Source organism: Piliocolobus tephrosceles, chromosome 18 (assembly GCF_002776525.5).
Source record: "Piliocolobus tephrosceles isolate RC106 chromosome 18, ASM277652v3, whole genome shotgun sequence".
In the NCBI taxonomy this organism is placed as follows: domain Eukaryota; kingdom Metazoa; phylum Chordata; class Mammalia; order Primates; family Cercopithecidae; genus Piliocolobus; species Piliocolobus tephrosceles.
The window spans coordinates 72986393-73012427 of record NC_045451.1 but is presented as its reverse complement, the minus strand read 5'-3'; the positions used below and the strand labels follow the sequence as shown (position 1 = coordinate 73012427).

Genomic DNA, 26035 nt, shown 5'->3' with positions numbered 1-26035 from the left:
TTTTAAAAGTAAACATTTTAAATGGAAAATTAGAATCTTGCACATACTTATTTGTAGCTCTTCTTAGCAGTACATTGTAAACCTTTTATTATAAACACAATTTTTAATTGCTGTGACAGTGGCTTTGGATATACCACTCTTTTGCATAAGTTCCCCTGTTGTTGGACATTTAGATTATGATGTATACACATACACACACAGTTGTGTGAACAATTATAATACTAGAGTTCTGGTGTATTCGTCATGCAGTGATTTTATTTTTTGTTCTGATTCATGCAGCTTATTCAGATATTAAATTGGGCCTCCTTCCTGCTTCAGCATGTTTCCCTGTGTTTGATTTTAGTGGGCTAAATGTAGGTTTTCTCTTTAGGGCTCCTTGTTAGTAGGGACTTGAAAAACAGTATCAGATTGATCATGTTCTGGTTTTTGCTTGTTTCTGGTTGTTTCTCTGTTGACTGGGGTATGGTGCTGCCTGCTAAGATGTCCTATGTAAGTTGAACGATTTCACTCTGTTCAAGGACACAGACTGTACACCTTTATATACTTTGTAGCCATTGGTTATAGGTAAGATATTTAGAGTCTGGATGTACCACTGAAAAATCCATCAATTACTGGGAAAAAAAAATCCTTATTTTTATTCTTACACGAATAGAATGTTTTTCTTATGTTGACCAAGTATGTTTCCAAGAAGGGTGTATTGGCTGATTTTGGGCAAATCAAATGAGAAGCAGTCTCTCAAAATAGTTCGTGTTTGTTATAAATTACTATTAAATACTATGTTTCTCTTACATGCTTTTTTCTTTATTACCAGTTAGAAGTGTTCTTAAAGATAAGTAGCTAGAAGAGTGGTTTTCCATTTTCTTCAGTTGCAGCACACTTGAAGATATGACCCACTTCCTCTGAAACATGTGGCTCATCACGGTGGCAGTTCTGGTGTGGGTGTGTGTTCAGGGAATAGCGGGTGTGGGCAGTAATTCTAATACTTAGGTGCCCTTCCCCTGCCTCCAAATCTCTTTGAGAATCACTGAGCTAGAGAGAATAATTCTCTAATGTTACCATGAGTTTTGAAGACAGTATTTTCCAGTTGTACACCTTGCTTTGATGCCTTTAATTTTTTAAAAACTTTTTATTTTGAAAATTGTAGATTTGGATGCAGTTGTAAGAAATAATACAGAAAGGTCGAGGATACCCCTCACCTAGTTTCCCCCGGTGGTACCATCTTGCATAGCTACAGTCCAGTGTCACATCTGGAAACCTAAATACAGTCCGTCCAGGTTTCACCAGTTTGACATACACTCATTTGTGTGTGTGTAAGTTCCATGCAGTTTTATCACGTGTAGATTCCTGGGATCACCACCACAGTCTGGATGCAGATCAGTGGAGCGTTCCCGTCACAAGGTCACTTGCACTGCCTTTCTGGGGCCACAGTCTCCTTGCTTGCATTCTCCTTCCCCAACCTGGTATTGCCTTTAATTTATATATATTTGTTGTAATTGCAATTATTGGATGTACTACACTACATTTGAGTCCTATAATTAGTTTTATCAAATTGATCTAAATGGAATTTTTGTTTGTTTGTTTGTTTGTTTGTTTGAGAGGGCGTCTCACTCTGTTACCCAGGCTGGAGTGCAGTGGCGTGATCTTGGCTCACTGCAAACCCCTGCCTCCTGGATTCAAGTGATTCTCCTGCCTCAGCCTCCCGAGTAGCTGGGATTACAGGTGTGCACCACCACGCCCGGCTTATTTTTGTATTTTTAGTAGAGATGGGGTTTCACCATGTTGGCCAGGCTGCTCTTGAACTCCTGACCTCAGGTGATCCATCTGCTTCGGTCTCCTAAAGTGCTGGGATTACAATCATGAGCCACCACGCCCTACTGATAATTTTTTTTTTTAAGTGGAATGGAGACATTTTATTTTAAAGTAAAAACATTTGTAACTTAAGTTATCCTCAAGTATATACATCAATAAAACTCTTATGATTTGTCTCCTTAGCTTTTAGACTTACATTGTATACCTGCAGTTGAAGGCTGCAGGGAGACTCTGTTTAAAATGTGCATGTCAGGCCTCCCTCCATCATCTTTGGAACCAGGCCCTTCCTGTATGCCTTCTCAGTGAAAAGCACTTAGCCTTGAGAAAACCGAGCTTCCCTCCTGCGGGCCACACAGTGGTTGTCCACTGGAGCTGTGCTCTGCTGGAAACAGCCCCCAGCGCATGTTCTCCCCATTCTTCTTCTTCTTTGCCCCCTCCCTCCCCACACACGCCTCCCTAGTAAGCCATGTTCTCCCGAGCTCTCAGATGGAGACTGCTCATTCTTGCTTCTCACGTAGCCACAGGATTTTCTAGTCTGAGCCAATACGCTTCAGCCTGCACATGGAAATGATCTCTTCCAAGGCTTGTGCTGGCCAGCACATCCCCACACCACCCTGACGCCTCTCCTTTCCTGACTTCAGTCATTCACTGTCTTTCTCCTTACCCTCTCCTTCCCACTCTCCTCATTCTGGGTGCCTTCATGTCTCTGGGAAAGAACTACGGCTCATTGTGCTAGAGTTCCTAGACCTGTTCAGCTCCAGTGACAATGACCTTCAGTCGTGTTCACCTCTGAAATCTGAAACTCTGCTGCCTTGAGGGCTGCTTTCTGTCATTCCAGCTTCACTTGCTTACTCCCATTGCACCTGCTCTTTGACTTCAGCAGGATCTTTAGTTGACTTTTTCATGTATTGTGAAGTTGGAAATGTACTGAATTGAAATTTCGATTAAAAAATGTAGTGTAGCATACTACGTCGTCCTCTAACCTAACTATTAATAACTTTCTTGCTGTTTTTATATTTAAAAAATAACTGAATTTTTTAATTTCACCATTTTGTGAAGCTCCAGCTTGGAAACAGTCAGTCATTCGTCCTCTCTGCCCTTTGGGCAAATGAGCGTGTGCCTTGGGTGGACTCCGGTGTCAGGTGGGCTTGGGGTTGCCTTGCTGTCCTCATGCCCTCTTCAGCTCCACTGCCACTCTGCTCCAGCTCTGCACTGAGTGAATCATCTCTCAGAGCTCCTCACCACACTCAGAATATCATCCTGCTTTCAATTCTACAGATAAAAGTTGTAAAAATCAGGAAACACCACCTCAGCTTCATGTTCTAGTACCTGGAAACTCACTCTCTTTTGCCCCATCCTTCCCTAAAGTCCCAGGAGAGAAGCCTCCCCTCCCTCTGTCCTAGCCGAATCCTTCGTTCCCATCCTCCTCATGGGCACTGCTCCTCGTCATCACTGCTTTTTGTGTGTGTTCAGCCTCTTTCTGTCCCATAACTTCTTCCCTTTTGTGTAAACGTGGTTCACTCTCTTTGTCTCAACCCTTATATCCCACCCCAGCCCCCACGTCCTTTCTTACCTGCATGGATGGACATATCTTACCTGTGCACAGGCACACACAGGCTTAAAAGAATCACTGTGCCCTTTGTCTCTCCACCCTCCCCACCATGCCTGCTTCAGCCTGTGCTTCTTCCCCAGCGTCCCCACTGAAACTTATTCTGAAAGCACTGTAGCTCCAGTTGTCAAATGCAGTGAGAGACTTTCCACTGGTTTCCTTCTCTGTGACTTTTGACATTATTCTCCTGCCTCAGCCTCCCAAGTAGCTGGGGTTACAGGCACACGCCACCACACCTAGCTAATTTTTGTAATTTTAGTAGAAACAGGGTTTCACCATGTTGGCCAGGCTGGTCTCAAACTCCTACCTCGAGTGACTGGCCCACCTCGGCCTCTCAAAGTGCTAGGATTACAGGTGTGAACCACCGTACCCAGCCGACCGTGCCTTTTTTCCTAACCCCGTAGTTTTTCCAATTTTCCTCTTTGGCCGCTCCCCTATTTTCAGGGTGTCTCCTCCTTACTTTGCCTTTATTTCTTCAGGAGTCTGTTTCTCTCTCCTTCTCACTGTAACACTTGGATGAATGATCTCGTCTGCTGTGAGTCTAGTTTCCGTCTCTGCTTATGACCCCAAATCTCGTCTGCAGTCGTGGACTTTTCTGTCTCCAGGTCTGTGTATCCAAGTCGTCATGTCTGTCTGGGTGTCCTGTAGCCACCTCAGACTCAGTATGTCTGCACACTGAGTGTGTGTTCCTCCTGACACACTTCGCTGGCCTTAGCCCCACAGCTGCCTTTTCTCCTTTTCCCCATGTTCATAAGTGGTGCCATTATTTACACGTTTTCTGAAGCCGGAAACAGATTCTTCCCTCGTTCAGCTCCCACGTCACTAAGTAATACTAATTTCCGTTTCCATGATGTCTTCTTTTTTTTTTTTTTGAGACAAGGTCTGGCTCTGTCACTCAGGCTGGAGTGCAGTTGGACAGTCTCGGCTCACTGCAACCTCCACTTCTCAGGTTCAGATGATCCGCCCGCCTCAGCCTCCTGAGCAGCTGGGACTACAGGTGCATGCTGCCGTGCTGAGCTAGTGTTTTAGATTTTTTTGTAGAGATGGGGTTTCGTCATGTTGCCCAGGCTGATCTCAAACTCCTGGACTAAAGCAGTCCACCTGCCCCGACCTCCTGATGTATTTGGGATTACAGGTGTGAGGCACCGCGCTCAGCCTCCATAATGAATTTTCTTCCTTTTTTTTTTTTTGAGACGGAGACCTGTTCTGTCACCCAGGCTGGAGTGCAGTGGCGCGATCTCGGCTCCCTGCAAGCTCCGCCTCCCGGGTTCACGCCATCCTCCTGCCTCAGCCTCCAGAGTAGCTGGGACCACAGGCGCCGCCACCACGCCCAAATAATTTTTTGTATTTTTAGTAGAGACGGGGTTTCACCATGTTAGCCAGGATGGTCTCGATCTCCTGACCTCATGATGCGCCCGCTCGGCCTCCCAAGGTGCTGGGATTACAGGCGTGAGCCACCGCGCCCGGCCCGTAATATATTTCAAATGCGTTTTCTTCTCTGTTCACGTTGGCTTGGTTCAGGCCCTACTATGCTTTTCCTCATCATTACATTAAGCCTCCAAACCGGTCTCCTTGTTTCCCTTCTGTCCCCGCTTCAGTCCGTTTTCATAGTATCTGGAGTAATTTTTGTATAATGCAAGTGCGTTTTCCACTCCCCTCTCTGATAGTGCTGCACAATTTTTATGAAAAAGTCAAACTTCTTTAGCAATTATGATGCTGGGCTTTCTGGGATTGACCCCTTTACACACCTCTCTCAATCTTTTCTAGCCGTTTTCCTAGAAGTTACTCATTTCAGTAAAACCAAATCACTTGGAGTTCTTCCAGTGTGACTGGTTTTAATACCTCAGTGTCTTCAAATATGTCATTCCCTTTTTCAAATATCCTTCCCCTCCTCTGTCCGACCCACCTCAATCAAAATTCTCCTTCTGCCAGTACCAGCTCAACAACCTCTGTCCCGTGAGTGGTGTTCTCATCCAGTGGAGGTGGTGGCTCTCATTGACTAAGTCCAGAGGGGCTCAGGAATGTGTATTTTTAAAAAGCTGGGATGGTGTTGGTGTGCCTTTTCTAACTGATAGTCATTATGTCATTTAAAAATGTGTTTCTGGGCTGGGCGCGGTGGCTCACGCCTGTAATCCCAGCACTTTGGGAGGCAGAGGTGGGTGGATTACGAGGTCAGGAGATCGAGATCATCCTGGCTAACAAGGTGAAACCCCGTTTCTACTAAAAAAAAGTACAAAAAAATTAGCCGGGCGTGGTGGTGGGCGCCTGTAGTCCCAGCTACTTGGGAGGCTGAGGTAGGAGAATGACGTGAACCCAGGAGTCAGAGCTTGCAGTGAGCCGAGATCGCGCCACTGCACTGCAGCCTGGACGGCAGAGCGAGACTCCGTTTGAAAAAAAAAAACGTGTTTCTGGCTGGACCCTGTGGCTTATGCTTATAATCCCAACACTTTGGAAGGCTGAGGTAAGAATATTGCTTAAGGCCGGGAGTTTGAGACCAGCCTGGGCAACATAGTGAGACCCCATCTCTACACAAAAAATTTTTTAATTAGCTGGGGTGTGGTGATGCATGCCTGTAGTCCCAGCTGTTCGGGATGCTGGGGCAGGAAGATCACTTGAGATCGTTAGTTCGAAGCTGCGGTGAATTGCAATGGCACCACTGCATTCCAGCTTGGGTGACAGAGCAAGAATGTCTCTAAAAATTTTTTAAATGCGTTTCTATACGTAGTACTTGACAGTTGTTGATTTGGTTCAGAAAACATTTGTTGAAAACCAGCTACATGTCTGATACTGTGCTATGTATTGAGGACGCAATGATGAATATATGTGGTCTGCCCTTGAATAATTTATGGTATACTTGAGGAGATTAACACATAAGCATGTTACAGATATTTTAAGATATGACAGTGCATCGATGGAGCTGAGAAGAGGCTCTGCCCAAGGAGGCAGGGATGGCTTTTAAGAAAAAGAATGGTAGCCCCAGCTAGGTAAATAAAGGGGAATGGAAAAAGAATTTTTTAAAAATTCAGAGTCCCAGATCTTTCTTTTCTAGATGTGGATTCAGCCGGTCTGGAAATGTTTATTTTTAAACAATCTTACATGATTCTTTTACACTCACCATGGCACCATTCCTCAGACTGACATATGGAAACTACATTTGGAGTTCTGAATATGAGAAACATAAAGAAAAAAGGATATTTTAAAATAGAAAGAATTAGGGTGGGTAGCACATGCTTGTAGTCCCAACGCTTTGGGAGGCCAAGGAGGGAGGATTGCTTGAGCCCAGGAATTTGAGGCTACAGTGAGCTATGATTGTGCCACTGCACTCCAGCCTGATCAGTGTGAGACCCTGTCTCAAAAAATGAAGAAAATTTAAAGGATTTGAAGAGGTCCACAATCTTCATTTAATTGCTACAACCTGGAGATGCCTTAGTTGTCTCACTTAACTGTGAGACAGTGTAGAAGAGATGGACAAGAACTTGGTTGTGTGAAAAGAGAGTAGCTTGTGATGGTTACTTTGGGAAATGTCTTTATGCTATTAGAGACTACCGCCAAATTTTTGAAACCTTCCTATTTGCAATACAGGTAGAAATCCCAGTTTACTATTTGGTCTGAAAGGGAGTGCCAGCAATTGAGTCAACTGTCATGTCTTTTCACTGGCCATGAAAGTGTGTGTGTGTGTGAAAAACCCGTAACATAAATTTCTTGTAGGTTTATATTAATAATATTGTTAACTGTATGAACATTGTTGTACAATAGATTTCTGGAACTTTTCCATGTTGTATAACTGAAACTAAACCCATTGAACAACTCCGTATTTTCCTCTTGCCCCAGCCCCTGGCAGCCAGCATTCTGCTTTCTGTTTCTATGAGTTTGATTACTTTAGACACTGAATATATGTGTAATCATGCAGTATTTGTCTTTCTGTGACTGGTTTGTTTCATTTGACATACTGTCCTCAAGGTTCATCCTTGTGAAACAGTCAGACTTTAAAGGAAATTAACAGAGACTCATGATTCTGGTAGTGTCAGGTTACACAGTCCATGGTTTGTTGCTGCTGCAAAACAAAAAAGATTCTCAAATAAACATACTTTTTAAATGAGTTACTGGAGGGGGAAGAAGGAAGGGAAAACTTCTGTGCTTCCTGCCTGCTCCCCCCTATGATCTTAGCAAGTGGCAAAGCTACTTTGAATGCAGATGTCAGTATCAGCTCTGAGATTTGTATGCAGCTAATAAAGTAGCCCCAAGATGTATTAAGCAAAAATGAATAGAGTTGTGGAGAGAAATTGACAAATCCATGTTCATGGGCTTCTTAATAAGACAAGATATTTGTAAATAAATAGATTTATGTAATATTATTAATGTTAATATAAGAAGAAAAATACATAGAACCCTATATCCAGCAGTTAGAAAATGCACATTTTTCTAGGAGTTACATGGATTATTTGTAAAAAATAGACCATTGACTAGGCTATCAAGTACATCCTAAAATTTAAGAATTCCTGGCCGAGCACCATGGTTCACACCTGTAATCCCAGCACTTTGGGAGGCCGAGGCAGATGTATCACCTGAGGTCGGGAGTTTGAGACCAGCCTGACGAACATGGAGAAACCCCGTCCCTACTAAAAATACAAAAATTAGCCGGGCGTAGTGGTGCAGGCCTGTAATTCCAGCTACTCGGGAGGCTGAAGCAGGAGAATTGCTTGAACCTGGGAGGCAGAGATTGCGGTGATCCGAGGTCACGCCACTGCACTCCAGCCTGGGAACAAGAGTGAAACTCGGTCTCAAAAAAAAAAAAAAAAAAAGAATTCCTATCTTATAGCTCATAATTTTTTATCTTAATGCAATTAAAATATAGGTTATTAATAAAAAGATAAACATTTCCATAAATTTGGAAATTTTAACATTTCTAAATCATGAGTCAAGACAAAATTATAATAGAAACTTAAAAATGCTTAAAAATAAACAATATGTAAAATACTGCTAATCAAACTTGTATAAAGCAGCTAAAACAGTACTGCCAAGAAAATACATTGTCTTAAATATTTATATTATATTATATTTATTGTTAATTTTTAGATGGAGTCTTGTTCTGTCACCTAGACTGGAGCACAGTGGTGTGATCTCGGCTCACTGCTCTGCCTCTCGAGGTGCCTGCCACTGTGCCCAGCTAATTTTTGTAGTTTCTGTAGAGACGAGGTTTCACCATCTCGGCCAGGCTGGTCTTGAACTCCTGAACTTGTGATCCACCCACCTCAGCCTCCCAGAGTGCTGGGATTACAGGCGTGAGCCACCGCACCCAGCCTCACTTTTGTATTTTTTTTTTTTTTGATAGAGTCTCCCTCTCTCACCCAGACTGGAGTGCAATGGCACGATTTCGGCTCACTGCAACCTCCACCTCCCCGGTTCAAGCAGTTCTCCTGCCTCAGCCCCTCGAGTAGCTGGGACTACAGGTGCCTGCCACCAGGCCTGGCTCATTTTTGTATTTTTTAGTAGAGACAGGGTTTTGCTGTGTTGGCCAGGCTGGTCTCAATCTCCTGACCTTAAGCGATCTGCCTGCCTTGGCCTCCCAAAGTGCTAGGATTACAAAAGATATTCTAATGTTAGCTACCCTTATATTCCTGCGATAAACTTAGTGTGAACATGATGTATTATCTTTTTATTTTTTATTTTTTATTTTTTTTGAGACGGAGTCTCGCTCTGTCGCCGGGGCTGGAGTGCAGTGGCCGGATCTCAGCTCACTGCAAGCTCCGCCTCCTGGGTTTACGCCATTCTCCTGCCTCAGCCTCCCAGTAGCTGGGACTACAGGCGCCCACCACCTCGCCCGGCTAGTTTTTTTGTATTTTTTAAGTGGAGACGGGGTTTCACAATGTTAGCCAGGATGGTCTCGATCTCCTGACCTCGTGATCCGCCCGTCTCGGCCTCCCAAAGTGCTGGGATTACAGGCTTGAGCCACCGCGCCCGGCCTTGTATTATCTTTTTAATACATTGCTATATTCTGTTTGCTAAACTTTTGTTAGAATTTCTACATCTATATTCACTTGCATTCATTTGCATTATTATGAAACATGCCTGTAAAATCACCTGGTCCAGTGTTTTTTTTGTGGCTTTTTGTTTATTCATGTCTTTAACTGTAAGTGGACTCTTCAGACTCTACTTCTGCTTGAGTCAGTTTTGGGAAGTTATATCGTTCTAGGAATCTGTTCGATTTTTTCTAATAATCATATTTATTGCCATAAAATGGTTGGCAGTATTCAATTCACGCTTTAATTCCTTGTTTACCTATATTTTTGTGCCCACTCTTTCTCCTTATATTGTTTATATGCACCTTCTTTCTTTCTTGTTTGATTGTTCATGCTCAGTCTTGACAGAGTTGGTCAGTCTTAACCGAGGTCAACATGGTGAAACCCCGTCTCTACTGAAAATACAAAAATAGCTGGGCGTGGTGGCTGGCACCTGTAATCCCAGCTACTCGGGAGGCTGAGGCAGGAGAATTGTTTGAACCTGGAAGGTCGAGGTGGCAGTGAGCTGAGATCGCTCCATTCCACCCCAGCCTGGGCAACAAGAGAAAAAAAGAAACAAAAACTTCAATTTTAATCAAAGCCACATCAAAGCTATTTATAATGTTAATAATTTATTCCTGTGAGCCATTGATGCACTGGAGTGGTTCCAAGGAAGAAGAACTAGAACTCTTAGAGAAGAAGCTAGCATTGATTAGACAGGGAAAGAGAAAACCTAAACAGAACAGCGTGATAGCTGACTTCAGATACCTGAACTTTTATATGGAAAAAGGAGTTCTTTATCCTGTGTTAAGCCCAAAATATAGAACTAGGGTTCACGAGCAGATAATAGCATTGGTGAGTATCAGGTTAGCATTAGCTCTTAAAAACTGTTTTAAACCTACGAATGAACCTTCTGAACTGGTACACCTGTTATTGGAGGTATTCACGCAGAGGGTGGATCTCCTCACTGTCAGATCTTCTAGAGAATATTTGTGAATGAATTACAGAGGGTTGTATTAGATTATTTTCATCTATTTCTTGTGTGCTTCATTTCTTGCCCCTATTCATCTCTTTTTCACCTTCTTCCTGCATTCACCTTTTTGTCCTGTTATGTTGTTAATTCCTTAACAGGTGCAGCTTTTTTTTTTTGACTGATAAAAATTTTGTACATAGTTTTGTTACAGGATAGTAAAGGCGGTATTAAAGATATCATTAAGCTTCTCCTTCTGTCTCCCTGAATAATTAAAAGCACTTGGGGTTGGGCCCACATGTGGAAGGCATGTAAGTAAAGGTGGTAATGTCCTTGAAGATGAAGCCTGTGATGTTGGATTGGCATTAGTGAATCCAGGTATGAATGAATGCATGGTTTCAGTGAGTATAGATACACAGATAGATACGAACGTAGGTGTGTGTATATACATATATGTCTTATCCCTGTCCGCTGAGACATTTTGAGAGCAGTGATAGCTGATTAGCATTGGGTATGCTTAGCTTTTGATATCCAAATTTTATTCTCCACTAGGAGGAAAATAGAGCTTTGGAGAAATGGCTGGTTCCAGGTCACAGACAGGGAAAGTGTAAGAATAGCCTGGAATGTCTTGTAGTGACAGAACGTAAAGACATGCTCAAAAAATGATGATGACATATCAGAAGGATGTAGAAGCCAACTTGAGTCCACTGGCCAAATCTCAGATAATGTAAGCATGAAAATAAATAAGATTACAACCTATTGAATAAAATAGGAATTAATGAGCCTATACTGATGTAAAGAAACAAATGAATACATAAATGAGGGATAGGGAAAGTTCTACCTTTGTATAGGTTGCCAACTAATAAATATTGAAATGGATGCTAAACTTAAGTGGGTGAAAATTTGGTGAAGGACAAGATACTCACATAATCTTGAAGTATCTCTTTATAAAATAGTTATTAAATATAAAAAGAGGAATAGTAGCTCTACACTGGAGAAGTCTGGCCAACACCAGCCTTAAATATGTGATCATGACCGGTAATGAGACCTATCACGTCAGAATCCTGAACCACCCGATCAGATGTAGTGAGCACATAGCATCCCTCTGAGATGAACGTGCCGGACATATACAAACTGAACTCATCTGTAGGGAGAGAGAGATCTGACAACTCAAATGGAGGAACACTGTAAAACACCTTACAGTTTTCAAAAGGTTAAAAAATACCAGGAAAGAACAGATTGTATCCTTTTGTTTAAAGGACATTATTGGGACACTTGGTGGAACTTGAATGGTGTCTGGTCTCGGTGCTTGGAACACTGTTAACTAAAATATCCGTGAGACTTTGATGACTGTACTGTAAGTAGGATTATGTCATTGTAGAAGATAAAAAATGGAATAATCAGTTATGTTTGCAACTTGCTGTCATGACTTGGGAAGAAAATTCTTTGTAATTTACTTGGAATTTTTCTGTAAGTTTTAAAATTATTTAAAAATACAAATTAAAAATAGATATAAACGGGGTACTGAATCCTAGCCAATACATGAAGTCAAGAAAAGGAAATAAAAGGCATAGACGTTGGAAGGGAAGAGATAAAAACGACCTTATTTGCAGATGACATGTAGAAGATGCCAAAGACTCTACCCAGCAGTGTCCTGGAATTAGTGAGTGAGTTAAACCAGTTGTGGGATACAAGGTCAGCATGCAGAAGCCAATTGTATTCCTGTACATTAGCAACAAACACGTGGAAACCAAGACTAAAAACACATTGTTGTTTACAGTTGCTCTAAGAGAATGGAATATGTTGGAATATATCTAACAAAATATGTATAGACCTGTATGTTGGAAAGCACCAAACACACTGATAAAAGAAATCAAAAGATGACCTAAATAAATGGAAAAGGCCTACCATGTTCATGGATTGGAAGACTTAGCATAGTGAGTCAGTCCTCCCCAAGTTGTTCTGTAGATTGATAGTGATTCATGGTGTCAAATTGTTCCTAAAGATCTAACACAGTTTCTGTCAGAATTTCAGGAAGTGTTTTTTGTAGATAAAAACAAACTTATTTTATGTGGAAAGGCAAAGGAACTAAAATAAAATGGCTAAAATGATCTTGAAAAGTAAAAACTAGAAGAAGCAGTCTACCTAATTTTAAAACTTAATGCATAGCTACAGTAATCAAAACAGTGTGGTAGTGGCAGAGGGATGAATACATAAGTCAGTGGAACAATCTAGAAATGGACTTGTAAAAGTATGGTGAACTGATGTTTTGACAGAGGTGCAAAGCAATTTAAAATGAAATCTCACACCTTACACAAAAGTTAACTGAAGATGGATCATAGATGGATCATAATGTAAAAGCTTTCATAAGAAAATGGGAGAAAATTCAAAATGTGAGGCTGGATGAAGAGTTCTTAGCTGTGACACCTAGAGCGCAATTCATGTAAAATATCAATAATTTATACTAAATCAAAATACCTTTGCTCCTCAAAACACCCTGTTAAGAGGACGAAAAGATGAGTACAGACTGGGAGAAAATGTAAACCACATATCTGACAACTTAGATATAGACTATATATAGAACTCTCAAAATGTAACAGTAAAAAGAAACAAAAACCCCAGTTAGGAAATGGGCAAAAGATATGACACAGATGGCAGATAAGCCTACGAACATATAAAAAACTTCATTAGCCATTAGGAAAATGCAAATTCAGATCATGGAGGTGGGATGTCACTAGACATCTGCTAAAACAGCTAAAATAAAGAGATCACAAAACCCTAAAAATGCAGAGAAGCTGGATCTCATATATGGCTAGTGGGAATGTAAACCGGTCCAGCCACTCTGGAAAGTAATTTGGCAGTTTCTTAAACAGCTGAACGTATACTTCGCCTGTATGACCCAGTGCTTGCACTCCTGGGCATTTATCCCAGAGAAACGCAGTCGTCTGTCCACACAGAAGTGTGTGCATGAATATTCACAGCAGCTCTATTTGTAGTACCCCCAGATTCGAAACAACGCACGTGTCCTTCAGTGGGTAAGTGGTTAACTATGGTGCATTCATAACACAGAATACTACTCAGCAATAAAAAGGAAGAAACTTGACGTAACAACATAGATAGCTCTCAGAGGACTTACGCTGGGTGAAAACAATCCAGTCCCCAGTGGTGACATAGTACGTGATTCCATTTATATAACATTCTTGAAACGATGAGACTTCTCGAGAGGGAGAGCAGATCGGTGGTTAGGGGTGGAATGGGGAAGAGTGTGCCTGCCAAGGGGCACACAGAACCTTTGTGCTGATGGAATAGGTATGTCTTGTGGTGGTCATGTGAATTTGTTTGTGGTAAAATGGCATGAAACTGTACATACACAAATGAGTGCCTGTAGAACTGGAGAAATCAGAATAAGATCTGTTGATTGTAGCAGTGTATTTTCATGCTTCTGAATTTCATGGCCTTCTGGAACTAGGCCCTGGACAGCGAGCGCATTGCTAGGAGTGGGGCTCTGTGGTGAGCCAGAAGGTGTCCCTGGCTGCAAAGAGCTTAACTCTGGCAAGAAGGCTGCTACTGGTCAGGCTTGACAGCTCCTACTGCCCTCCCCCAGTGGAGCTGATCAGAATCTTGCCCTAAGAGGCCCCTCTTAAAAGCCACCTTCCTTGGGTGGGCTGGCCTGCCCTAGAGCACTTAACACTGGGCTGAGGGAGCTGCGCAAGCGTGCAGGGGGAGTGCTGGAGTCCAGACAGTCAGCTGTATGTGGGATTGGGGCGAAGGTGTGGTTGTTTCTAGATTAAAATGCAAATACATGATCAAGTAGAATTTTGAAATTCCTGTAAATTTTTAAGGTAAAATAGTAATTACCAAGGAATTTTGTTCTTTAATACCCTCTTAGGGTATTAAGGAGGGTTTGTCAGTGAAAATGATCAAGAAGGACTGGGCCAGTCAAACCACTGATTTTGACAGACAAGAAAACAGACCCCAGAGTGCCCCTTATCACAGGACTGTCAGCGACTGGGATGCTGATAATGTTTCTCAAGTAGTAATCACCCTTTTCTGAGTCTGAAATCACGTAGGCTGGTAGAGCCAAAGCAGAGATCAGAATCCACATCTTTAGATCCCTCAAACTGCCCTCACCCGTGTTTTTCATCTGCACCGCAAAATTCCAGATACCTGTACTGAAGAAGTCCTGAAGGTTTCTGCGCTGAATTAGTTTACGCTTAAGAAAGTTAACGTCAGTTCATTTCCTGCTTATGTTTCAGAATGGGTTGATAGTGATTTGTCATTCTAACAAAATTCTAGCAGGTGTAGGAATTTGAATATGTGAAAATCTTCTGGAATTCATCGTATAAACAGTGCAAATACTTGCTGAATTAAATTGTTATGACACTCTACTAGGTAGGCAACTCTGAGAACATGGAAGTCGCAGCCCTTTTCCCTGATAGTCAAATTTAGGAGGTGAGAGGAATGAATCAGCACAGGATTTCTCGACTCTCCGAACCTAAACTGCAGACTGCTCCTCTCCCCTTTGTCTGCGTGGCTCAAGCCACATTCTTCATGTGCCTCAGACATGTTAGGTGTGTACCACCTTAAGGCATTGGCCGTTCTCTGTGAGACTGACCCCTTCCACATCTATGCTTACATGTGACCCACCTGGGTGGTCAGTCACAAGGCCGATCCTGCCCACCCTGTTTAGAATTGCAGTCTACCCCTCTCCCCAGTGCTGTGAATCCCGTTACTCTACCTTTTTTTGTAGCATTTATTACTCATGTACTTTACTTAGTTATGCTTAATGCTATATCACCGATTATAGATATTTGGTCCACATTGTTTGCATGGTGTCTCATGGGCCTTTGGATGTGATGAAAGTAAAATCCTTTCCCCTAAGTCCCTCTACCCTCAATTTATTTAGGTTCTATCTCTCCTAGAAGCAGAGAGTCTGAGTTTCAAAGAAAATGATGCAATACTGCCGGGCGCTGTGGCTCACTCCTGTAATCCCAACACTTTGGGAAGCCGAGGCAGGTAGATCACCTGAGGTCAGGAGTTCAAGACCAACCTGACCAACATGGAGAAACCCCGTCTCTGCTAAAAATACAAAATTAGCCAGGCATGGTGGCACAGAACTGTAATCCCAGCTACTCAGGAGGCTGAGGCAGGAGAATCGCTTGAACCTGGGAGGCGGAAGTTGCAGTGAGCCGAGATCGCGCCACCGCACTCCAGCCTGGACAACAAGAGCAAAACTCCATCTCAAAAAAAAAAAAAAAGAAAAAAGAAAAAATGGTGAGATACTTACTGATTATTTTAAAGTGAAGATTAGTATGTCTTATTTTATACAAGCTACCAAAGAGGAAAAATGTCCGTTTTCCAAACTAATGAATTTTACCTATTTTGTAAAGACACTTCTCAGGTATTCTTTGCATTGCAGACTCTTGGGGACAGATTAAAGAGGACTTTTTCAATTAGGAGATTTGTGGAATCAGAATTTAGTGACATTGTCCTGTCAAGTTTAGGATCTTGAAATCACGATGGATTGAAAGACACTGACAATTTCAAGGACAGTAAACTATTGTTTGGAAAAGGTTGGACTTACCAAATGTTTCCTAAACAACGTATACTTGATTAGCAAGGTTGTGATGGTGCTACCTTGGAAATACTCTTTCCATTCCCACTGCCACTGCTTGATTCAGGCCTCATCACCTCTTGATTAAGCTTTCAGTGTATTGGTGTATGAAGTTGCCTTCCTCCTTGTTCAGTCCGTCTTATATGCTGCTGAGAGTTATTTTCGTGAAAATCAAATGTGTTTACACCAGTCCTTTAAAGAACTTCATTGGCTCACGCCTGTAATCCCAGCGCTATGGGAGGCCGAGGCGGGCGGATCACGAGGTCAGGAGTTCAAGACCATCCTGGCCAACATGGTGAAACCCCATCTCTACTAAAAATACAAAAAGTAGCCGGGCGTGGTGGTGCGTGCCTGTAATCCCAGCTACTCGGGAGGCTGGGGCAGGAGAATCACTTGAACCCAGGAGGCGGAGGTTGCAGTGAGCCGAGACCACACCACCGCACTCCAGCCTGGCAACAGAGCAAGACGCTGTCTCAAAATAAATAAATAAATAAATAACTTCATTGGGGCCCTGTCCAGATACTGTGCCTGTAGCACAGCCCACATCCCTTCAGGGTCCGCCCTTACTGTGTTGGGGGACCCCTCTTTCTAGCTAGCTCGTCAGCCTTTCTGAATTTGCCAGTCCTGCACACTACACCATTTCCTTTCATTCCTCTTTATGATGTGCCCTCTGCTGGAATTTCCCCTTCCTGCTGATCTCACTAGGCCTATTCAGGTAGCAGCTACTCAAGCTGCTTCCCACGGTATTTTATGCGATAAAGTATCAGTACTCAGAATCATCGCTTGATAGAATTTCTTTTTTCCTTTTTAAAAGCTTCAAACAAACAATGTCTTACCTTTAGATCCCTATAGGTTAAAATATATTTGTTGACTAAAAATTGTGTATGATTACCGAAAGTGTTCAATGCAGGGAACACATCAGTTCGTCATGGAGGCATTTCGTCAGAGAGTCTAGTTAGAGAAGATATGTCATGGACTGCATCATCACAGAAGTGGGGTTTATGTGAGAGAGGAGTTGGAAATCACACCTGAGTGGAGAGCAGTGTGAAAGGTGATGTCAGCAAGAATTTAGGATGTATAGAAAGGATAGTCAAGACACCAGCTGGATGGATCAGGGAGACATGGAATGCAGAATGCAGGAAATACGTAATCTCTTAACTTGCACAAACCTAGGTTTCATTTTTGTGTTCTAGTGTGTGACACTGGTGATGACTTTACTTCCCTGAGTGACCGTGAGATGGATGTGGTCCATATTCATATGCACTTCATAGGGCTGTGAGGACTGAGAGAGGCGACCCAGTGACTAGTGGCACACAAACGTGACATGTCGTAGGCACCAAATGATTCTAGACAGTGGTTCTGGTTGGTTTTGTGGTCAGTTAGAAACCTTTCATCAAGTGAAACTTTCTTTGCAGAGCAAACAATTGAAAAGTTAATATAAAATCTATATGTACTAAGGTTTGTATTCTCCATTAATATGGGGGAGTATATGGTAACCTGGTGTTCAGTGCTAGCTGTGTTTTTGGCTCATTGCTCAATTTATGAGAGAGAACGCATAATATTTGTTGTTCGACCATTTTACTTGCAGGATTGAAGAGAGTTGACATATCTAGAAAATGCTTTGAGTTCTTGGACATGACTGTTTGAAAACGTACCGATTACCCTTAGTTGAGAATGGGAAAATCTAAAGGGGAAAAGTCACTGGTTGACGCTGTACTATTAGAATTGGTCATCTTCTTGCCTGACTTGTAAGTTAAGGATGCGTCATCTTTGCGGTGATGTAACTTGTTGCGGATAAATTGTAACCAGTTACAATGAACACAGGTTCTCCTCTGTTTGACCTGGAAAACTTTCCAAAAGGAGATGTCTTTGCAATGATGATATATTTGGTGAAATCTGTGGGTTTGTTTTTTTTTTTTTTAGAGCTGATGATGACAGTATTGAAAGAGGAAACTAATCTGTATTGTCAGCATAGCCACAGCTAGCACTAGTCATTTCTTGAGAGGTGGAGCTGTTTCTCAGAAAACACGCTGTTTGAGGGTAGGAGGTGAAGCTCCTTTGTCAGAAATTGGCTTAATTTTTATCCAAGTTATAAACCACAGTTCTGTTGGGTATTGCATTTCTTCATTCACTCAGTGACAAGAATTAAGGCAGATGATGCCTGTAGAAAAAAAAGTGTATGTTCTTGATAGTTCTGCTACTGGTGCTAGTAGAGGTTGAGAAATAAAATTTCCTGTGAAGTGTGGTTTGGTTGTTTTTGTGGTATCTCATGCAAAACAGTTTCAACTATCTTCATTTTTCTCCGTTTATTGGATCCTTTAAAAGATAGGAAAGGGTGAGATAACCGGACTTACAATGATGGTAGAGTATTGTGGGCTTTGGGACTCCCTTATAGGAAAGGGTGAGATAACCAGACTTACAATGATGGTAGAGTATTGTGGGCTTTGGGACTCCCTTATAGCCCAAAGGTTACGGGACGCTGCTGTGACGATACTCTCATTTCAGAGGTTCCTATGGAAGAGGAGAAAGGATGTACCTTTCTGTGTGTTCTCATTCAGAAGTCAAAAGTTTTTAATGATTTTTAATGGTTTTTAATGATTCGTTTAGAGATTTGGGGCTGACTGATAGTATCTGGGCAGAGTAAAGAGACCTGTGACTCAGGTTGTAGGGGAACCTGTGTATGCGCTCACAAGCTCGAAACTATGTGTTACGATCCTTAACTGGAGAAGAGGCAGTGCCCTTCTTTGTTATCTTCACTCAAGAGTATAAGTTATAAAGTCACAGTTTCTCATAAAAAGGCTTTCACAGTTTCACTTCCTGAAATGTGTGTATTCACAATCTTTTGCAATAGTTATTTTAAGGTGATGTGTTTTAGTTAATTTTTGTCTCTACAGCCTCTTCTAAATCAAAAAGTTATATATACTTTTTATTTTATATTAATCTTTTTAAATTTTTGTTTTTTGTAATTTTAATATATTTTAAATTTATTTTAAAGTGTTATTTCTTTTTTACTTTAAGATTTTTTCTTTTTAAATTGTTTTTCATTTTTCCTTCGTATGTCTTTTTCTTAATAGAACAGAAGAATTAAAACAATGTCTAGTGATGTAGGTATTTGAGTTTTGTTTTTAATCAGCCTTGAGAAGAAAATGTAGGCTCAAATAACATTTGTAGTCAGTTGTAAATAGCTATAGAGTTTTCCCAAGGATCACCTTTCTTAGTATTATCTGATAACAAAATTAAAAAAAAAAAAATCCTGAGAAAATTCACTGTTCCTTTGCTTTTGTTGACTCTATAAATTAATATTAAGCAGGAAGCGAGGCTACTGCCAGGGGCTGAGCCCTGCAGACCCAGTGCCCTGCAGGTAGTGCCCTCCTCCATACTGCCTCCCAGGACTGGATCTGGGCTTTTCTGGTTTGTGCTTACTGTGCTTATAGAGCGTTGAGGTAACACCTGCTGCATATTTTACAGATTGAAGGAAAATAACAGTGAATTTTAGTTCAGAGTCCTGAGGGTGAGGCATCAAATACTCTGGCTGAAGGTCTTTCTCTAGGTTTACTTCCTCCATAGCTGGGCGAGGGTGTGGGGTGGTGCCATGTGGGGTAACCAGATTCCCAGCACCCTGTGAGGTAGACCTTCCCGGGTTTTATGGATTCCTACCGCATGTTAGCCAAATGGCTGTTTTCAGTTGTGCAATAGATATGAGTAGCCTTTGGTTTGTGTTCTTTCTGTGATTACAACATGAGGAAATACATTCCTCTGGTGTGATATTTTAGTGGAACTTTAATTTTAAAATCGTGTAGCATTCTAAAACCAGGCATTATGTTTTTGATATGTTGTCTAGGAGATACGTGGTCTTTATTTTAATTAGGTTGCTGACCTTTTTACTGTTTTACATAATATAACAGTTAAAGGGTGATTAAACTGTTAAAAAAAAAGTGATTTTTAAAAAAAGTGCTTGTTGACATCATCTTTCCGAGAACACTAGTATATGTGATTTACTATAACAAGATCTTAGTTTTTCCTGTTGGCAAATGACATGTAATATTTACAGAGGTCTTGGGTTTAGTCCAGCAGAAACATCTCAGATAAATTGATGTGTGAAACTAAAGCCATTTTACATTTCCTTTCATATGGGGATAATATAAACAGTTTTTTCATTTAAAAGGAAAGAGAGACTGGCTATTTAGTATGGATTTCTTTGAGGGGACAACTTGTAATAGTTTACATTCTCTAGAGTTAAACATCAAACACCATGTTTTTAGTTTTATAATTCAGTGATATGCATCCAGCAGTTGTGTGTTGAGGATTCTGAGTTAATTCATGGGCTTTTTCTCCTGGTGTCATGTTTGTCTTCCTTTTCCATCTAAATGTATAAGGTCACATTTTGTATTTCACTTATTTAAATTAGCATAAATTCTCAATCTATGAGATTTTTACTTTTAAAAACTAGAAGTATCTCTAAACTGTTAACAGTCTAAGTAGTGAAGTATCTTCAGTGGTCTTTTAAATACAATTGGAATATTCCAGCTGTCTGTAAATGTTTTCAGCATTTAACCTAAACACAGTTCAGTGCTAAAATGTATTTATAGTGGAATTCTTATCTATTGAGCAGCAAAGAGGGTGAAATAGGGTAACCTCAGAAATCTAGTCTCATCTGTTTGACACCAGTTACCGTTTTGTAGGTAGACCCGTCAATTCTTAGGTACCAAGAATCTGAATGATCCTTTTACTTTTAGGAAGGTAAGTACTTTATTCATTTAACTATGTTTACTTCTGTTCGATTTTTCAAGTCCCAATGGCTAATGTGCTACAAACAGAAGCACTTCCAGCACTATAGTAACAAACAAGATTACATTTTATAGTTCTTTAAAAAAAGTAGAGAATAGTTTAGGATTTGTCTCAACTCTCTTACGATGCTAATTCATTTTTCTTATTTATTCTATCCTTTTGTAAATACCTAGAATATTAATATGAAGATAAGAAAATGGTAAGTTTACTAGCTGGGCGAGGTGGTGGGCGCCTGTAGTCTCAGCTACTCGGGAGGCTGAGGCAGGAGAATGGCGTAAACCCGGGAGGCAGAGCTTGCAGTGAGCTGAGATCCGGCCACTGCACTCCAGCCCGGGCGACAGAGCAAGACTCCGCCTCAAAAAAAAAAAAAAAAAAAGGTAAGTTTGAAATGACAGTTGTGGTTTATCATTCTCTGTTTTCAGATGATCACAGCCGTGTTAAACTGCAGAATGCTGAGAATGATTATATTAACGCCAGTTTAGTTGACATAGAAGAGGCACAAAGGAGTTACATCTTAACACAGGCAAGTAGCATGATACCAAGCAAATGTCTGAAAATGATGTGTTCGTGGTCGTTTGGCTGTAAATCATAGGGAAAAGTATATCTTGACTTCTTTTGGAAATGAAATGGTAATTTAGTTTTTTCTGACGGTGTAATGAATTTTGGACGTTATAAAGTTTTGAAGCTTTGAGTATTTAAGATAAAAGGCAAGTTATTTTTAATATTACACGTTCTGTGAAGGAAAATTCTTATGAAATGGCTTAGGCCAGTTCTTTGGGCAGGTTGTTCCTTACATTATGTCTGACACAGAGCTCTGCGAATGCTTCTTAGCGTCTTCTGTTTCTCTTCCCATACCCTGTGGCAAAACCAGAGGCCCTAGACGCCTCTTCTGTAGCTCCCCCTGCCTCGCATATACCTTCAGAGAGTACGCCAAGCCCTGGATGGTGTCTGGTCGTCTTTGAGGACCTGTGCAGGTGCTGAGACCAGGTGCTCCAGAGGCCCAGCTGCAAGGCCTTGTGCTCCCTTTGGCCTTCTGTCCAGTTGTCTCTGAGCACATCAGCCACACTTGTGTACAAGCATGATTTTCCTTCCATTCTGAGATAATAGAGATTTTTGTGTATCCACAGGTACTCTTTATTCATCAAGTAATAAAGACTTGATTAATGGTGCTGTCACTTCCCCCTAAAGATTTATAAATATTCAAGAGATACACCATAATATTTGATATTTTTGAAAATGTAACTTGAATCAGAATGACTTACTTGAAAGAGAAGAATGTTTGATAAGTAAAAAGATATGCAGATTAATGTAACTATGAGCTATTAGACTACATCAGTTCAAAGGAAACTAAAATGCATTATTTTACTTGAGGTAATACAGCTCCTGCAAGTCAAAAAAAGAAAAACAGCCCATGGAGAAAACTGGCATAGGACATAAATTCCAGTTCAAAGAACGAAACAAAGGTGGACAGTTTGCACATGAAGAGATGCCCCCTTCATTCAGCAACCAGGGAATGGGCCTTCCCCTGTCAGAACAGGAGAGATTTCAAAGTGTGTAGTACTCAGTCTTCAAATACTCTGACCGACCAAGAAAGTCTACTTAGAGAAATACAGTCAGACATAAAGACATACGTGATAGGCCAGGCGTGGTGGCTCACGCCTGTAATCCCAGCGCTTTAGGAGGCTGAGGCACATGGATCACCTGAGATCAGGAGTTTGAGACCAGCCTGGCCAACATGGTGAAACCCCATCTTTACTAAAAATACAAAAATTAGCTGGGTGTGGTGGCGGCCACCTATAATCCCAGCTACCCAGGAGTCTGAGGCAGGAGAATCGCTTGAACCTGGGGGTTGGAGGTGGCAGTGAGGCAAGATAGCGCCACTGTACTCCAGCCTGGGCAAAAGAGCAAAACTCTGTCCAAAAAAAAAGACATATGTGATCATGTTCATTGCAGTCTTATTTTAACGCATGAGACTCATGCTGTCTGTAAGGGACTGGTTAAATAAGTTAATCATACATGCACCATTAGTGGTTATTTTTGGAGCTTGGGAATAGAGACTTTAATTTTCCATTTTCTTCCTTTCTGTAATATTGGAAGTTTTTTTAAATGTGCATTCATATTTTAAACTACTATTTAGAGTTAAAAATTTTATTTTCTGTTTGAAATAACTACAGTTGACCCTTGAACCACACAGGGTTGAACTGTTCTAGTCCACTTACAGGCAAATTTTTTTAACCAAAAACAGGTCGGAAATGCGGTGTTCATGAGATGTGAAATCCATGCATACAGAGGGCTGACTCTCTGTATCTGCAGGTTCTACAGGGCTACCAGTGGGGTTTGGACATGTGTGGATTTTGGTATACTGCAGTGGAGGGGGCGGGTTGGGTCCTAGAACCAGTCCCCTGTGTATATCCAGGAACAACTAATAACATTACAAAATAGAGAAGAATTACCACCCTAGATCCCTTATCACAATACTTTCTCCCTCTGTACCATTTTTCTCCTTTTCTTTTTTTGTTTTTTGTTTTTTGTTCTCTTCTTAGTTCTTAAAAACATAGGTCTTTCTCAAGATTCTAAATTAGCTTTTTTTTTTTCTCCCCTCCAGTCTGCACCACAGCCCTTTAAGACCATGGTTTTAACCTTTGTAACCTAAGATAGGGTAGACTACTGTCATGGTACCTGTGCTTGAATCTTGGTGCCAGCATTTCATTGGGTATTCACTGACCCAGCAAAGGCTTACTGAGACCTACTCTGTGGCAGGCATTGTTTAAATAAAACAGACTTGTTAAATAAAACCCTACTATTATGAATTTTACATTCTAGTGGGAAATAAAATTAATAACAGTTAATAATTTTGTAATAGTGTTTTTACATGCTTTGTATAATTTAAACCTTAAGACAACCCTCTGTGGTAAATAGTATTACCTTTATTTTATACACGAGGAATCTTAAGGAGGTCCAGAGATGTTAAATAACTTTTTTTTTTTTTTTTTTTGAGATGGAGTCTCACTCTGTTGCCCAGCCTGGAGTGCAGTGATGCTATCTCAGCTCACTACAACCTCTGCCTCCCGGGTTCAAGTGATTCTCGTGCTTCAGCCTCCCAAGTAGCTGGGATTACAGGTGCTCACCACCACTCCCAGCTAATTTCTGTATTTTTAGTAGAGACAAGGTTTCATCATGTTGCTCAGGCTGGTCTCAAACTCCTGGCCTCAGATGATCCGCCTGCCTCGGCCTCCCAAAGTGCTGGGATCACAGGTGTGAAGATGATCCACCTGCCGTGGCCTCCCAAAGTGCTGGGATCACAGGTGTGAGCTACCACGCCTGGCCTCCTAGTGATGGTTTTTGAACTTCTGGTCGCTGTGTGTGTCCCGAAGGAGCCCTGCACATTTAATGTTGAACTTCTGGTCGCTGTGTGTGTCCCGAAGGAGCCCTGCACATTTAATGCGAGAACTCAGAAGCCTGTGCCTGGCTTTTTGTTCTCTCCTGAGTCCTCTCTATATTTGTCAGGTCTCTGTTGGATATTTTTACTGGATTTCAAAATCTGCACGTTTTCTATCTTTTTTACCAAGGCAGCTGCCTTCCTGTTTTTCTCATTGGGATTGAAACTGTCCTCATTGTCTGCCAAGTTCGTTCTGATCTTCTGTTGCCCCTCCCTTTTTTCAGAGCTCTCTTCAGTTATACCTGTCCTATTGCAGCAGCTTTTTAGGGTCTCCCCTTGCCACCATCCCTGTCACTCTACCGGTGTAATTGCCGACTACATCCCTCCACTTCCACCTCACTGATCTATTTGTCTTTTCCCAAATATGCCCTAAACTTTCATGCACTTTGCCTTGTGCTTGGAGGGCCTGGAATGGACCCTAACTGCCTCCCATTCTTCTGCATTCCCTCTCTGTGTTAGGACCTTTTTTGAGGCTCTTCTGTAGTTTCCTTCCCAGCCTTTCCTGCTCCCTAAAACCTGGGTTTAATTTACTCATATTCTTGTGGTACTTAACTGTGTCCATTAGTCGTACAAGTACTTCTCCTTGCCACCTGTGCAAGCTCTTCAAGAGCCAAGACTGCATCTCAGTCTAGCTCTTGGCCGTGCACCTAGCAGGTTGTTGAGAATGGAGGATACAGAAAACTAGAGATGCAAAATGCTTATTACCCCAGCGCTTCTGGTTGTCCTTTGTAGGTTATTGTTTCAGTCATCTTTTTCTTCCGAGTTGTGTGAATTAATATTTTTTTAAGTCACCTCCTTGGTGTATTATGTCTGTTTTGCAGATGAAGAAAATTGGTAGCATTGTGAGTAAATAGAAGAGCTGAGATGTGAATCTCTGTCCCTCTGATTTAAAAACCTGTGGCTGGGCGTAGTGGCTCACGCCTGTAATCCCAGCACTTTGGGAGGCTGAGGCAGGCCATCATCACCTGAGGTCAGGAGTTTGAGACCAGCCTGGCCAACATGGTAAAAGCCCGTCTCTACTAAAACTACAAAAATTAGCCGGGCATGGTGGTGCACGCCTGTAATCCCAGCTACTCAGGAGGCTGAGGCAGGGAGAATTGCTTGCATCCAGGTGGCAGAGGTTGCAGTGAGCTGAGGTGGTGCCGTTGCACTCCATCCTGGGCAACAGAGCAAGACTCCATCTCGAAAAAAGAAAAACCAGTGTTCTTTATACTATAGCAGCTATGTTCCTGTTTATCATTTAGTCTTTAGGATCACCAGTGGAATGGCATGGGATGTGATTGTGTGTATACACCAAGGAGTGACCTTACTGGCAAAATGCTACATCCATTTTTTTTATTTTTTAAATAAAAAGGCATTCATTTTACTGGGGATTTCCTCATTGCTGTTTTTACCTCTAGACTGTGTTTTGTTTTGGAAGTAGATCAAGTAATAGAAAAACAAGTTGAGTGAGGAAAACGCTATTCTCAAATATTAGATCGTAGTTTGTCGGGATCCTCAGTAGACTTCTAGCATTTTTACAACTTAACCTTGGTTTATTCATTTAAGTAATATTTATTGAGTGTCTGCTACATACCAAGGAGTACACCGGGCCTAAAGATGCTTTTAGTCGGCCAGGCACCATGGCTCACACCTGTAATGCCAGCACTTTGGGAGGCCGAGGCAGGTGGATCACTTGAGGTCAGGAGTTCGAGACCAAACTGGCCAACATAGTAAAACCCTGTCTCTACTAAAAATACAAAATTTAGCCAGGTGTGGTGTTGGGCGCCTATAATCCCAGCTCCATGGGAGGCTTAGGCAGGAGAAT

General features: G+C 41.6%; 1 protein-coding gene across 8 annotated transcripts in view; it reads left to right on the top strand.

The window, feature by feature from the left end:
* The window catches only part of PTPN2 (protein tyrosine phosphatase non-receptor type 2), a 100496-nt gene that overhangs the window by 27485 nt on the left and 46976 nt on the right, over positions 1–26035 (top strand). For all 8 annotated transcript variants that reach the window (XM_023228345.2, XM_023228344.2, XM_023228342.3 and 5 more), the window contains one exon: positions 21212–21312. In XM_023228345.2, coding sequence (XP_023084113.1) covers positions 21212–21312 — 101 coding nt within the window. The remainder of the gene's footprint in view (positions 1–21211; positions 21313–26035) is intronic.